Consider the following 16,300-nt stretch of genomic DNA (forward strand, 5'->3'; position numbering starts at 1 on the left):
GACACATGCCTGGGTTGTGGGCCAGTCCCCACTTAGGGTTGTGTAAGAGGCAATCAATTGTTTCTCTTGCATACCAATGTTCCTCTCCCTCTCTCCCTCCCTTCCCCTCTCTCTGCAAATAAATAAGTAAAATCTTTTAAAAAATTCCTTTATATGTCTTCAATTCACATTTCAATATTCATTCTTTTCCATACAGTCTAGAAACATATCCTAAGGAAACAGCAAAACAAGTTTGCAAAAATACATTAATTGCAAAATTGGCTACAGCCTAAACGTACACTATCGGGGACTAAATACATAATGGTACCTCCACACAATGTAGTACTAGGGAGTCATTAAAATGGAACTAGATCTTTGTATTTAGGTACATGAAGGTGTCTGGGATAAATTGCTATATTGTTTATTTCTTTAATACAGATTATGCGATAGTAAAAGGTACAAATAATAAGATCCTGTTTATGTAAAAATAAATAAATATTTCTTGATCACCTATTACATACAAGCAGTCACTGGGCAGGACACTGGGAGAAACAACACTGAATAAAACAGACATTTGGTGGGAAACTCCAAGAATAAAATAAATACACACGCGACTGTTGATGCCATGAAGAAAATAAAAGGGTTGGAGAGTCACAATAGAAGTTCCTGTTTGGCGGTGGTCGAAGAAGCTTCTCTGAGAAGATGACATTCAATCAGAAATCTGAATCATCTGCAAAGAATAGAGCGTTCTGGGCGTTGGAGAGGGCCGCCTGACCGCGGAAACAGCAACTGCAAAGGCCTTGAGCCTGGAAAGAACAAAGATGCCTGAGGAACCACGTGAGCAGCGTCACCGTGGCTGAGGAGCTGGAAAGCTGGAGAGGACACAGGCGCAGGCCAGGGGCCCTGTTTGCGGTGCCGAGGGCTCGGCCTTATGGTGTGGAGGGGAGACCCCGGGAGTTGTTAGCAGGACAGTGACCTTAGGTAATAGCTTAGATTGCGCCGAAGCAAGAATAGAAGCCGAAGGTCTGGCATCCAGGTGAAAGGGTGAGGCCAAGGAGGAATCCCCGATGACCTCTGTCTATGCACAGATTTAGGATTGCTCGAAAACCAACTTTGGAGGAAAACGCACCAAAGTCATGTTGAAGCAGAGGACACATATTTTTGGAGTAGTGCAAGTGACTAATTTGTAGTCATCGTGCGTATCCATCAGCCTTGAGCCTGTGTCCCAGCAAGAGACCTCTCGGCCTCGCCACACACACACACACACACACACACACACACACACACACACACTCACTCACTCACTCACTCACTCACTCACTCACTCACTCTCACTCCAAGGCTGCCAGGGCCGGAGCAGCCCCTCGCGGGGGCGCCCGAGATACCGCCACCCGGCGGACCTTCCCGCCACCGCACCGGAAGTGCTCTCCTAACTCGCCGCGCCGCAGGAACATGGCGCAGGAGGCAGGCGACATGGAAGATGGACAGCTTTCTGACTCGGATTCCGACATGACGGTCGCACCCAGCGACAGGCCGCTGCAGGTGCCGGTGAGCGTGAAGGGCAGACGGGTGGTTCTGGGCCCCGCGCGCGGAGATCGGGCCGCGAGGCGGCGCTTGTGGGGGGCGGGGGCCGCGGGCCCGGCGCACCCCGGCTCGGCAGCTCGTTGAGAGGAGGGACCCGCGGGCTCGCGGCCTCCTAGAGGCCGGCGTGCGGCCGTTTCTTCTCTGCCCACCATCAGCGGCTCTTCGTTTTCCAAACTCAGCGAGTTCCCCACTCCAGTCCAGCTAGGGTGTTCCGGAGGGGGCACCGCCCAAAACAGCCTACGGCGCTCGTTTTTCGCCCTCAGCAGATATGGAGATTGAGGATTGGGAATGAAGTTCATTACTTGCTCTGGGGCCTGGTCTAAAATGTTCCCATCAGACCTTCCTTTGTCAGGCGATAACGGGCCACTATTTTTGTATTAGTGTCCCCATTTTCTAAGTGGGAGTTTGTCTTGGTGCCAGGCTACCCGCTGCGAATCCTAGCGCCGCCACTGTGGTACCTGGGGCAGGTTATTTAGCCTAAAGCCCCCGTCTGTAGACTAAGAAGGGGAGTGCTACGCCATTGATAGGGTGGTTGTTAGGAGTCAGTGGAGCATACAGCCTGAGAGATGTTTGCTGTCATTATTTGAAGAGAGGAAGACTACCTGATTGACTTCCATCAACCCCCGCCCTCATCTGCAGCACATAATTAGCTCAACGGTACTTTATGGTTCGGTACCAAAAGCAGAGGTGAATCTTTTGCATATAAATGATACCGACGTATTATGTTTTACAATCTGTTTCAAGTTGTTTTACATATATTGACCCACAATTTGCTAAACTTAATGCCATGGGATTTGCTTTTTAAAAGCAATATGTCATGAATCCCTACCCAGAGTTTACTGTCTAATTTAAGAGGAGTATAAGTCACAAAATTGAAAAGGAAATTGATGTGTTTCAATGGATGAAAGGGCATCTTTGGAACGAAAGAAACTCTGATTTAATTGCTAGTAACAAGTGTGTATATATCATTTTCAAACATTCTGACAATGACTGAAAAGAATGAAAATCTCAAGGTGGGAATGCAGGGCTTTGGTAATTTTTAGAAGGAGGACTTAGAACTAGGTTCTGCATTAGTTATAGAAATAAGAGTCTGTGCTTTTAAAATTGGAAATCCCTTGTGGACCTGTAGAAAAGTAGGGGCTGAATTGAATTCAGGGATGTTTTTGAAAATCAGTTCTGCTACGAAATGGTTCCGCTGAGTCCTTAAATAATTTCTTTTTAAACAGCACATGGTGGGTAGGGTTGATGTGTTTCATGGAATTGATTTATTTCCCTCCTCTTGCAGAAAGCACTAGGTGGGGAAAGTGCAGCGAGGCCCTTCCAGGGCACTGCAGCAACCTGTGCACCAGTCTCTCATTATCGGACAGTTAAAGGTGTGGACTCAAGTGAAGAGAGTTGTTCTGATTCAGATGATGATAGCTCTCTTTGGAAACGCAAGCGACAGAAATGTTTCAACCCCCCTCCCAAACCAGAGCCTTTTCTGTTTGGCCAGAGCAGCCAGAAGCTTCCTTTTGCTGGAGGGAAGAAGGTTAACAACATATGGGGTGCTGTGCTGCAGGAGCAGAGTCAAGATGCAGTGGCCACTGAACTTGGTATCCTGGAAATGGAAGGCACCATTGACAAAAGCAGACAATGCGAGACCTACAATTATTTGCTTGCTAAGAAACTTAAGAGGGAGTCTCAACATACAACAGAATTAGACAAAGAGCTAGATGAATATATGCAAGGTGGCAAGAAAACAGACTCAAAGGAAGAGGAAAATGGGCAAGGTCATCTCAAACGGAAACGACCTGTCAAAGACAGACTAGGGGATAGACTAGAAATGAACTACAAAGGCCGGTATGAGATCACAGAGGACGATTCTGAGGAGAAAGTGGCTGACGAAATTACTTTCAGGTGAGCATTTAAATTTTTCCTGCAAATGAGCACTCGACCAACTATCTTCCATTAATAGTAAATAAAGTAGATTTCACATACATTAATAATAATGTTACTTTTAAAGATTTTTTAATTTAAAGAATGAACTCTAGGCTTATTTGGTAGTATGACTATATTTGGATTTTATTAAATTTGGACAGGCTGGTAGACTAATTCTGAAAACTTTTATGAACATTTAAGCAACTCTTTCCATTTAGGACTTCAGATAAAAACATTACTTTTTAAATTGTGTGAGGGTTTTTTTGGGGGGTTTTTTTTTGGTATAATCTAGTATTCATGACTTTTTTGTTACTTGATTGAGGCATATTGTGCCTGTGGTAATACTTACCCATTTCAAGTGTTGATATTTTTGTAAATTTATCACTTGTACACCCTCACCATAAACCACTTTTAAAACATTGCCATCACCCCAATAAGATCCCTCCTACCCATATGCTCATTTAGAGTTAACCCCTGCTCCCATCCCCAGATAACTGCTAATCTACTTTCTGTAGTTACAAATTTGCATTTTCTGGACATTTCATACTAATAGAATTATACAGTGTGTGGTCTCTTGTGTCTGGCTTATTTAATGCAATGTTTTATTCATTGGGTTGACCAAAAGTTCATTTAGTTTTTTCCATAAAATGAAAGACACATTCTTTATTTTCACCAATGACTTTATTGATGTGGATATTTTGAGCATGTCAGCTCTCTCCTGCCAGTGGCTCTAGTGGGTAGAGGCCAGGGACTCTGCTAGATATCTTCCAATCCATAAGACCCTCACAGTAAAGAATTATTTGGCTGAAATGTCAATAGTACCAAGAAACTTCACAAACCGCTTTTGACACATTTGATTAGTCATACCACCTCCACACACTGCACAGATCTTTTTTTGCATTTCAGTTCTGTTTTTACCTTTCTTGAAATAAGCACAATATACCAAATGTTGCATATCTCCTTCCATCTTCTTTTTTTAAAATTTTTTTTATTTTAATCATTGTTCAAGTACAGTTTTCTCCCTTTTACTCCCATTCCAGCCCACTCATCCAACCCTCCCCATTTCCCTCCCATTACCATCCTCCCTCTAGTTTTTGTCCATGTGTCCTTTAAATTTGTTCCTGTAAACCCTTCCCATTCTCCCCTGAAATTCCCTCTTCTCTCCCCTCTGGGCCTTCCATCTTCAATATTAAAATAGCTGCACAAAAATTCACCAATTTTGATAATTTTTTTTTTTAATGCACGCTGATATGACAACTGTCACAGTCCAGTGTAACAAACTGTTTTAAGCCTTGGCTTGTGTGACTCAGTGGACTGAGTGCTGGACTGTGAACCAAAGAGTCACTGGTTTAATTCCCAGTTAGGGCACATGCCTGGGTTGCAGGCCAGGTCCCCAGTAGGGGGCGCGCAAGAGGCAACCCCACATTGATGTTTCTCTCCTTCTCTTTCTCCCTCCCTTCCCCACTCTCTAAAAATAAATAAATAAAATATTGTTTTTAAAAAAGAAACAAAACTGTTTTGAATGATGTTAAAGACAACTAAGTGCTACTAGAGCCATCATATGGAAAAAAACATAACAGACTTTGGCCAACCCAATATTATACATACACATATTAATATTGAATGGCTATTCCACTTTTTGGCTACTCTGAATAATGTTATTATGAACTTTCAGATGTAGATCATTGGACATGTATTTTCTTTCTCTCTTTATTTTTTAAAAGACTTTATTTATTTATGTTTAGAGAGAGGGTAAGGGAGGGAGAAAGAGGGAGAGAAACATCGACTTGCGAGATAAACATTTATTCAACCTATAGCCTCTCACACGCCCCCATCTGGGGACCTGGCATGTGGCCTGACTGGGAATCAAACAGGCAGCTGTTCAGTTTGCACGCCAACATCCCACGTACTCAGCCACACCAGTCAGGGCTGGGCGTGTATTTCCATTTCTCAGGTAAATACCTTGGAGTAAAGTTGCCTGATGTAAATATCATTTCATGTATTTTTAACAAGTTCAGTTTTTTTTAACTTCATTAACTCTAAATCGTTAATGAGTAGTGTCACAAATTTGAAAACAACTATGGTTAAAGAATAATGTAACTAGTAGAAAAACAAGTATTTACTTTCCAGGCAGGCCTATGAGCATTAGTACTGGATGTTTTATATACTGAGGGAGTTTGGAATTTGAGTGCTGGAAAGGAACTTAGAGATTTCCTAAACCAAAAGCCCTCACTGTGTAGATGTGGAAACTGAGGCCCAGTAGTTGTGTGGCTTGCCCAAAGTCACAATTGAATAAGTGTCAGACCTGGAACCAAACTTGAGTCCCTTTGTTCCTAGCGGAGTGTTCTTTGCCCCGCCCGCTCTGGAGAAGAAAGGCAGGAAGCTAGCTCCAGTGAGGGCAGTGGTAGGACCTCTGCAGTGCTAATCCTCCACTATCTCTGTGGAGTGTGGGCTCTGAGGTTACAGGAGTCACTTAGGCTCCCAGTGCTTTTACCTCTGGATGGTGAAGTGAAAGTAATAGTACCTATTTCATAAAGTCTTTGAGAGAATTAAACAATGCATGTAAAGTTCTTAGGATTGTGCTTATGCTATAATGAGCCATCAGTGAATATTAGCTCTATCCTTTGTTCTGAAGTAGGGTCCCTGTGAGGGAAAAATCCGATCTATTTTAAAGCTCCCAGATATCTCTGAAGTTATGAGCACTAACTTTTTGGCTTAATAGTTTTGTTCCTTTTTTTTTTTTATGGTGGTGGTGGGTGGCGGTAGTGGTAGAGTGGGGTTGGGGGGTGGGGAGGGGCTTTGGTGGTGGTAGAGGTAGTGGGTCGCAGTGGTGGGTTGGGGGGTGGGGATGGTGGTGGGGGTGGTAGCAGTGTGTGTGGAATGGGTGGGGGGTGGTGGTGATATGGTGTCAGGCTTAATAATGTAAAGCTAGTGTATGTTTGTTACTTGTTTTGGCTTGTATTCCCTTGGTTTATGTGCACATTTATTTTGAAATTCATTGTAATCCAATAAAGTACTGTGAAGAGGCCAGTTCTGAGACTTGAGATGGAACCTTAAGGTTACTACTCCTTGGGTGATCCAAGATAGGAATGTTTCCATGTCATTGTCTTCAAGGTAAAATATTGAAGATTTTGAAAAGCAGATGTTATTAGAATAGGATTTTAATTCTAGATGAGGACTAAACTGAAGACTAAGGTAGATTTATTCAACTTTACATAACAAATAAAGAATTTACTATTACTCTATTTGTTTCTTACCAGGTTGCAGGAACCAAAGAAAGATCTGATAGCCCGAGTAGTGAGTATAATTGGGAACAAAAAGGCAATTGAACTTCTGATGGAAACTGCAGAAGTTGAACAAAATGGTGGCCTTTTTATAATGGTAAGACAGACGGCTTCGTTGTCTCTTCTTTGAATTGTGCTTCATGTGGTTTTTCACAAAATAAACTTGTCTCTGATTGTTGGATCACAGACTTACCATTAGTTACTAGTTTGAAATTTAAAAACACTTTTTTAACAATGAAGACAATAAAGGATTAAGTATGATCAGTTTTAATGCATCACTTAGAAGAAACATACCTGAATTGTAGCCCGTTGGTGTGCAGACGAAACACTCACCTGGAGCTCGTATGTTAAGAGCTCCTATGTTAAGACTTTGGAGTTGGGGGTCCTTGTGTTGAGTTCTGGGTCCGCAACTTAACAAGTGTGAGAGCTGGCTAAAATAATGTGACTTCCCAGGGCCTCAATCCCCTCAGCTGTAAATGGGGATTAATCCTGTGTGTGCGGATTAGAGAAGATGATGCCAATAAAGTGGTTACCACAGTGCCCAGTACTTAGTTAGCAGTGGGGAGCAGGCGTGTTACTCTCGGTTCATTTAATCCACATGTTCTTGACAATTGGTTCCTGGGGAACAAAAGAAAAAAATCGTGTTAAATAAAAAGCACAGTAGATACATAGTATATCTGTGAGTACTAAAATTTCATGGGTGGTAGGAGTGAATAGGAAAAAAATCTCCAAAAGACGGGTACAGAGGGGAGAAGCGGTAATGGAAAAAAGGGTTGCAGACACTCGCCTGTGGCAGAACAGTGGCAGCGAGAGCACCCATCTGTGGCTGGGCGGGATCACAGGTGGCGGCAGCCTGCCCAGGACAGGGTTTCCCAGGTCTCATTTAGTTCTGCTTTTGCCTCCAGGCAAGGATGAGGTTGAATGGCCCGCCTCTTATTTCCCCTCAAGAACCTGAATAGTACCAGTTAGAATTGATAGCGTTGGCTGAGGAAACAGCCTGTGAACATAGATTACTGAAGTCAAAACCAAAACAAATTATAATAGTCTTGAATGTGCCAGCCCCTTGTTGGTGTCATTGTCAAGGTACTTTGATTTTCATTTAGTTGAGCACAAAGATTTTATTTATTTGTTTTTAGAGAAAATGCAAGGGAGGGAGAAAGAGAGAGAGAAATATTGACATGTGAGAGAAACAGATCAGTTGCCTCTTGTACACGTCCCCATCAAGGGACAAACTCCGCAACCCAGGCACGTGCTCTGACTGGAAATTGAACTAAGCCACATGGGTCAGGGAGGTTTATCAATTTTTTTAATTCTGTAGTAATGTAGTAAATTTTTATATTCCAGTGAGCTAATGCAAATCTATTGACTTCTGGGAAGATGCAAGTCCAAATTCACTTTCTTTTGACGCGTACCAGTCACTATATTAGACACAGGAAGCTTACGTTGTAGTGCGGGTGGGAGGGAGACAGTCTATAAAAAATAAATTTCATGTCTTCAAATATATTAGAAAGTGGTAAGTGCTGTGAGAAAAGAAATAGATCAAGTGTAGGTGTAGAGGAGGGAGGGCATTGCAGTTAAGCTGAAGGGTCAGGGTGGACCTTGTCACCTTAGGCATGTCTCTGTTTGGGGAGCTTTGGCCATTCATGGGAAGAATCTACACAGCATATTTTTTCTGTTTGTTTTTGTAGAATGGTAGTCGAAGAAGAACACCAGGTGGAGTTTTCCTGAATCTCCTGAAAAACACTCCCAGTATCACTGAAGAACAGATTAAGGTAAAAATGATAATGTTCTTGACTTTTAAGATCCACAATAATCAGATTTCCACTCAGCCTGTGGCTTCATTTTCTACTAATCTTCATCAACTGCCCTGCCTTAAATTGGCCAATTTTGTCACAGTCCCATTTCGAGTAAACTTGTGCCTTTTGTAAGCTCTGCCTCTTCTTCTTCTCTTTCAGAGCCAAGATCAAGATTTCTTTTATGGCAGCTTTTCCTAATTTCTTAGCATGTAATTATTTTTGTATCCTCCTACAATTTTTATTAATGAAAAATTTTAAGTGTGTGGACTAAATGAAAGAATAATAGATTGAGAACTCAGTTATCCCCCACCTAGATTCAGGGGGTGTTGATAGTTTGACTTTCTTACTTTACTGTACTTTTTTTTTTTTTGGTACTATTTGGAAATAAGTAACATGGCACTCATTGCTAGTTATTTTAATAAGCTTCACTCAATAATAATGACAATATCCTACATAGCCATACCTAAAAGAAATAAAAAAAATTTATAGTATCATTCAATTTCTGCACCTTACTCCAATATCCTAAATTGTTCCAAGAATATAATTTTAACCCTATTCTTCCCCAAACCAGGATTCTGTCCAGATTTTCACATTCCATTTGTTATATCTCTTGATCTTTCTAGTCCCACATTTTCCTCTATGATATAGACCTTTTGAAGAGTCCAAGATGATTATCTTAAAGAAAGTACTACAGCCCTGGCCAGTGTGGCTAAGTTGATTGGAATGTCATCCTGTAACTGAAAGGTTGATTCCCAGTCAGAACCCACACCTAGGTTGTGGGTTCGACCCCCAGTCCCAGAGCATATGATACTGGAGGCAACCAATTAGTGTTTCCATCTTGCATCAGTGGTTCTTTTTCCCTTTCTCTCTCTGCAAAAGTAATGAAAAAATGTCTGCAGGTGAGGATTAAAAAAAAAATGAATGTATTATATTGTCACGGACACTGGCCCACAGTGTCCACAGCATTATGGATAAGACATGAGATACATTCTTACGGACTACCGAGTCCTATAGAGGAAAAGGGACAGCACGGCCACTCTCTCAAGAGGAAAGCACCCCAATCCTTGCCTTGACAAGGTTTTATTGGGTTCAATTTGCACAGGAATACAGGTAAAACTCATTAATCATTGTCAGGCATTAAGGATCAAACAATAGATAGTATACAAAGAACTACGAGAAACTATTCTGAGTCAGGGTCTGTTAGCTAAAGGCCTATAAAACTTTGGGAAACAAACTCATTTCCTGCTCAGACCCTTATCATTTAATTGAGAGCATTCTTAGCAAAGCAGGTTTCACAGGATTTTATGTATTCTTTCTTAAGCATGATCACCCAGGGAACCCACCCTTTCCAGCACAGAGCTGCACCACCCTGTCACTGTTTCAGGCTTAAGTCAGGCAGGGGAAGTAAGGCAGCCAAGGGATCAGGAGACTTCTTGCAGACAGAATGAGGACTCAGGCTATGTCAAAGCCAAGGGGCGAGGGTCCATTACTCCCTTAGGCTACAGCCTCCCAAGTCCTTCCCTGGGGCCTCTCTTAGGTTGTTCCCCCCTTGGGGAATCTTACACGTCATTGACTAACTGATCAAGCATTGGGGGCCAGGCAGGGTGAAGTAAAAGGAACAGAAGTGGCGCTCCTGCCAGAGGGATAAGCTTTGTCTTCGACCATAAGCTTTATGGTCCAAAGGTCGCTCACTCAGCCTCAGCCATGGTGGGGGTACAGCTTCTGAAGCCAGGCAGGGCAATTCCCAACACTGTATTCTAGTGATTGTTTCCTCATAAATTTTTGTTCATTTCTCCATCTCCAATATTTCTTATAAACTAGAAGCTAGGTGCTTCAGTATCCTTAATCAGTTTTGTGTTAATAGAATGTCTTGTATGGGAATTTTACAATGAGGATGTTTTACAGCTCAAAATTTGTTATATTTTAATTTGTTAATCAAGGAACATGATTTTCATGTAGTAGAAATGATCAAGGTTCTAACTTATATTGGAAAAATGTGTACACATGCAAGACAGCTGCTATGTTTTAGGAGTGTTGTATTCTCTTTATTATTAGAGTGGGTGATAATAGGAATGTATTTTAGCTATACTGATTATGATGCTAATGATGACATAAATAAAAGCCATTTTTCTTGAGTTGATGAGAGAATATTTTGCATCTGCTCAATGTTGGGTTTTATCCTTAAGGTTTCTGGCTGTTCACTTCTGAGTCACTTTTTAAAGATCTGTTACTGAAATTGCTACAGGAAATGTTACTGTTGTTGCACATTTGAAATCTATAGTCAATAACTTTTTTCTTATTGGAACAATTTTTTATTTTTTTAAAGATTTTACTTATTTATTTTTAGCGAGGAAGGGAGGGAGAAAGAGAGGGATAGAAACATCAGTGTGTTATTGCCTCTCAGACGCTCCCCACTGGGGACCTGGCCTGCAGTCCAGGCATGTGCCCTGACTGGGAATTGAACCAGTGACCCTTTGGTTTGCAGGCTAGTGGTCAAGCCACTGAGCCACACCAGCCAGGATGGAGCAATTATTTTAATAACATAAACTTGTAACAATGTAAATTTCCTTAGGAGCACAGCCATTGAATGGCAGAACAATTTATGCCTTCATGTTCTCCTTCCTCCCCCAATATAATCCCTGATAAATAGTGTGTACTTGGAAGGAAGATTTTTCTTGGGTTTTCGTTTAATAGCAGAATGTCAGTGTTTTCAGAGAAATAGAATGATGTGATGAATATAGTTCTCTAAGATTAAAAATCTGGGTTTTAATCTTAAATTTGCAGTGATTTACAGATGACTTGTTCTCCCTTGGCCTCCATTTTCTCATCTATAAAGTGGGGACTTGAATATGTGCCCTGCCTATTTAACAGTGCTATAAAAGGATTAAATAAAATATCTATAAAAGCTTTTGGTAACTAACTGAACAACAGAGAAGAAAATAGCATTTATTCACTATTAGCCTGGCATTGGCCAAATATTTATATGGCTTAATCTATACCATAGGCTATCAAAGTGGGTGTTGCCCTGTTATGCAAATAAAGTAATAAAAATGATATGCCTAGGATCGCACAGAACACTGACTTCAAAAGTACCCATGCTGTTTTCACTGAATCCACCTGCGTTTGAAATTCAGTTTTTCTAACTCATTGTAAAGAAGGGGATTTTAATGTTAGGTTTTTATATTACACTACCAGAAACATTGCATTGTAATAACAAACAATAAAAATATTTAGAATGTCTAATAATAGAGGAATATTGAATTATAGGAACATTCTTTTTTTCAAGGAAGGGGGAGAAACATCGATTTGCTGTTCCACTTATGCATGCATTGTTTGCTTCTTGTATGTCCCCTGACTGGGGAATTGAACCTGCAACTTTGGTGTTATCAGGACGATGCTCTAACTAACTGAGCTACCCAGCCATGGCCTGTTGGGGCATTTTTAAAAGGACCCCCCACAGGGGTGTGCTATACCCTGTATTTTTGTGAAGCAACTTTAAAGAAATGAAAAAATGCAATAGTACTGAATTTTTTAGGAGGTAAAATAAAAATGTATAAAGAAAAAGGTATGGGACAATAGATTGGTATGTAAAATACAAAACTGTTAACCAATGATTTGGTCATGAGGGATTATAAATGTTTTGGCTTTTAAGATTGTTTTCTGTGTTTTTCCAAATTTTCTATGTGTGCATGGGTTGAGTACCTTTGTTATTAGAGGAAAAGACCTGAATGCAAAAAGAATTTTATTGTAGGTAATTTCATATGCCACACAAATGATTATGTTATTTTCTTTCATTGCTATATTGCTAAAAATTGCATTCTGCAAAACTTGGAAGCCAGAACTAAACCAAGTGGGTTTGCTTTCTTTTTTCCCATTTGGTTTTATTTTGTATGTGACCTTGTACTTTTAATTTTTGTTTTTAAAACTGCAAAGTTTGTGGAGAAAAAAAGAGTAAGAATAGTTAAAAGCCAATTAAAAAAAAAAGCTCAGCTATAATGGTCTCCCTCTGCAAATAGTATCTACCTCAGGTTCTTACCTCAGAGTTAAGTACTTAGAGACATGAAGGGGAGGGGAGGACAGTGCTCACAGATTATCTGCTGTCTGCATTTGCTGTAACAACTTAAACAACATGTTCTTTGGGCCAGCCCCCAATTCTGTTTCGATTCATAACCCATGGGAGTGGTGTTTCTTTTTCATAAGGCTTGCCATATTTGGAGGGAAAGGGAACCTCGTAATTTTACTTAGTGTTGCCAAGCTCTCGACTACTTGAAATTATTTTTAATAAGATACTTGGATGTGCTCCCACATAAATGAAAATACTTGTAGCTTCTGTCTGTCCACCTGAAGGTAAGTAGACACTTGAAAAAATTGTGAATTATCACATTTTTGTGAAGGTAACAAAATAGGTTTAAGTATATGGATTTGGAGAAACTGTATATGGGTTAAAAGTTTATACCTTCATATGTTAGCTCTGTGGTCTTGTGCCTCACTTTCCTCATCTGAAAAGAAAGATAATACCCACCTCTTAAGGTTCCCGTGAGAATGCGAAACGTGTGAATGTGTAATCCTGGTACGTGCTCATTCAGTAAGTAGTAGCTAGCCTGATTTTCCTCTTAATTAACCTTTTTGTAGTTCCAGAACTTTTTCATCACACAAGTAATTATCCTCTTCCTTCAGCCTTAGTCCCTCCTCATTTCTCCAGCAAATACTTGTATTCCTCCTTTTCATTAAAACCCTCATATTCCGAAGCTTTCCCTTACCCCCTTAACATCAGGCTTCCTTACTTCTTCCTCTGCTAATTGTGTGCTGCTTATAACTATTTAGTATAAGTTTTAGGAGATGGCCCCTTTTATGTCACCTTCATAGAGTTTTTTAAAAATGACAAGGGACGTGCACCTTGTGTACATTAAAAATATAATAGGGACTGGATCGGTGACAGCCTTTAGGAGCTCCTTTCCAGAAAGTAATAGGGCGGCAGTGTGTCTGGACTATACTAGCCTCTGTTTTAAACCTTTGACCTTTTCTCTGTCTTAGCTGAGTCACTTTGGCCTTCTCTTTAGCTCCCGTCCTACCCTCTGAAACCACACTTACCTAGCCGTATCAAGGTTCCTGGATGTTATTTTATGTTCTACGTGTGCTATTTTAACAATAATGTATTTTCTGCCTGAAGAATTCCTATCCGCTGGTAATTTTTGCCTTTCAGAAGACATTTGGCAATGCCTAGAGATATTTTTGCCTATCACAATTTGGGGGTGAAATGGGTAAGTGGTAGTGGGTAGAGGTCAGGTGTGTTGCTAAACATTCTACAGTACATTCAGGCTGCCACACAGAGAATTAGCCGACTCGAAATTTCAGTATCGCCAGGGTTGAGAAACTGTGTACTAAAAGAATCTCATATATTCTACAAGATTTTATTTATTTATTTTTAGAAAGAGGGGAAGAGAGGGAGAAAGAAAGGGAGAGAAAAATCAGTGTGTGGTTGCCTCTCACATGCCCCCGAATGGGGACCTGGCCTGTAACCCAGGCATGCGCCTTGACTGAGAATCGAACTGTCGACCCTTTGCTTCACAGACCTGCACTTAATATATTGAGCCATGCCAGCCAGGGTAGAATCTCATATTTTCATACTGCAAAATCCTTTCTCTGCATTCTGGAATGTATTCCAGTGCTGACTGTTATTTCTGTGCCTTGTGATAAAAGATTTACATTGTCACACATGAATTACAGTAATGGTTTTGAAGGCATAGAATTGTTCCTTCATTGTGTAGGTTACATTATTATACTTAGTCACACAATTCAGGACTCAGTTTCTTAGCATGTGCAGTCACATGTGGTGATGGTATTTCAAAGGAAATCTATATTCCAAAGACTTCTGTTGTGATGAATTATATTTCATTTAAATCCTAAACAACATCATTTTTCTACTGTGTCTTTCCATTTAGAAATCTTTGAGAGGTGATGTGTTATGATATGTGTGGGCCCTCGACTTAACACTAAGTTGAGTTTGAAACTTAACTCTCTCCTCTTCTTGCAGTGGGGACTTATTTAATATTTGGACTCTGTGTCTAATTTTGAGTCTAAAAATAATGGCTTGTTTTTTGTGAGAAATGGAGATAATGTAAAGAGTCTGCCTAGTAACAAACCTTTAATAAATAGTAGTTCTTACTTACTAAAGTTGTTCCTTTATTGTAGGACATTTTCTACATTGAAAATCAAAAGGAATATGAAAATAAAAAAGCTGCTAGAAAGAGGAGAACACAGCTGTTGGGGAAAAAGATGAAACAAGCTATTAAAAGTCTAAATTTTCAAGAAGATGACGATACATCACGAGAAACTTTTGCGAGTGACACAAACGAGGCCCTGGCCTCTCTCGATGAGCCACAGGAGGGACATGGAGAAACAAAGCTGGATGCAGAGGAAGCCATTGAGGTTGACCATTCTCACGACTTGGACATTTTCTAGTACATTTTAAGGAATAAACCTTTCTTAATAATATTGTAATAAACCATTTCTACTGAATTGCTTTGTTTAACTTTGCACTGATAAACATGAAAATCTGGAGAGAAAGACCTGTATTCTTGTTTTAAATAAAATTGAGTATGTGGTGAGATGAATGTGATTGATAGAAACATCTAGAATTTTCTCACATCTGACAACATAACGGGAGCAGAGCATTTAATTTCGCAATCTGTTGCATGTGCTAATTATAACTAGTTGATAATCAGTTGTCTAGGTCATTATAACATGCCATTCAAAAGTTTGTTTTCTCTTTCTGATTTTGCAATGAATTATGACTGGTTTCAAAACATTCCATTAAAAAATCCTAATGAGATACATAAATTGTTAAACTATTTATTACATATGCATCCAAATTTAGTTTGTGTTCTAAGAACTCTTAGGCTTTTTTAAGGATAAGAGATTAAACTTCAAATAGGTTTATACTGATGGCTTTTTCCACTTGTTTGTCCAGAAATAAACAGCAGAAGCTCTTCCAAGATAGATTGATTCAAACTTCAACTTTGTTTTGTCTTTTTTTTGTTGTGTTTAATTTAACTTTGTTTTTGACTTATCAACTTGGTCATACACTCAATACTGAATGTGAACCATACCTGTGTAATTACCATGTATATTTAATTTTTTAATGGTGGCTTGCCTAAGACTGTTTTACCTTATGTTAAGGAAGTATTAAAAATGTCACATCTGCATGAATTTTCAAATTATTCATTTTTATTAAAAAGGAGGAATAAACCTTCTAAAGATAGGTTACTTAAGATGTTCCAAGAGTTGACTATAGTTTACAAAATAAATTAAGCAAAACTATGTAGGATGTGATTAGAACTATACAGACATTGTACTTGAACTCAGTCGTTCCTGAACTACATGGTCATTGAAGTTGGATTTAAGAATTTAAGTGGGAAAAGAAGAGAAAAGTGGTTATTGGTTCCTTTGTGTTCATAAAGAATGCAAAAATAAAATTAATTTTAGAAGTCATTCAAACTCAAATGACTGTTTTTTGTTCATCTCAAATATGCTTTCAGGATGTTGTTATAACCAAGAAAAAAATAGGTAACTGGATATTGGTGCTGAGATTATTTATGAGAGGTGATTTTAAAAGGTTTAGTACATTAGGAAAGATAATCACTTAGAAGTCTAAATGCCACATATTCATGTAAACAATGCTTATTTTTTCTAGTGAAAGTTACAGCTTTTGAAGAGCATTAATGCCCAAGAGGCTGCATC

General features: G+C 39.8%; 1 protein-coding gene across 1 annotated transcript; it reads left to right on the forward strand.

Annotated features, from left to right (window-relative positions):
• Positions 1 to 1,380: 1,380 nt before the first annotated feature.
• PHAX (phosphorylated adaptor for RNA export) lies at positions 1,381 to 16,053 on the forward strand. The gene is made up of 5 exons (XM_028515842.2): positions 1,381 to 1,527; positions 2,849 to 3,459; positions 6,741 to 6,861; positions 8,453 to 8,536; positions 14,753 to 16,053. Exons 1-5 carry the CDS (start codon positions 1,432 to 1,434, stop codon positions 15,020 to 15,022), a joined length of 1,182 nt encoding a protein of 393 aa, XP_028371643.1. The 5' UTR covers positions 1,381 to 1,431; the 3' UTR covers positions 15,023 to 16,053.
• The last annotated feature ends 247 nt before the right edge of the window (positions 16,054 to 16,300 follow it).

Source organism: Phyllostomus discolor, chromosome 3, assembly GCF_004126475.2.
Source record: "Phyllostomus discolor isolate MPI-MPIP mPhyDis1 chromosome 3, mPhyDis1.pri.v3, whole genome shotgun sequence".
Taxonomy (NCBI): Eukaryota; Metazoa; Chordata; class Mammalia; order Chiroptera; family Phyllostomidae; genus Phyllostomus; species Phyllostomus discolor.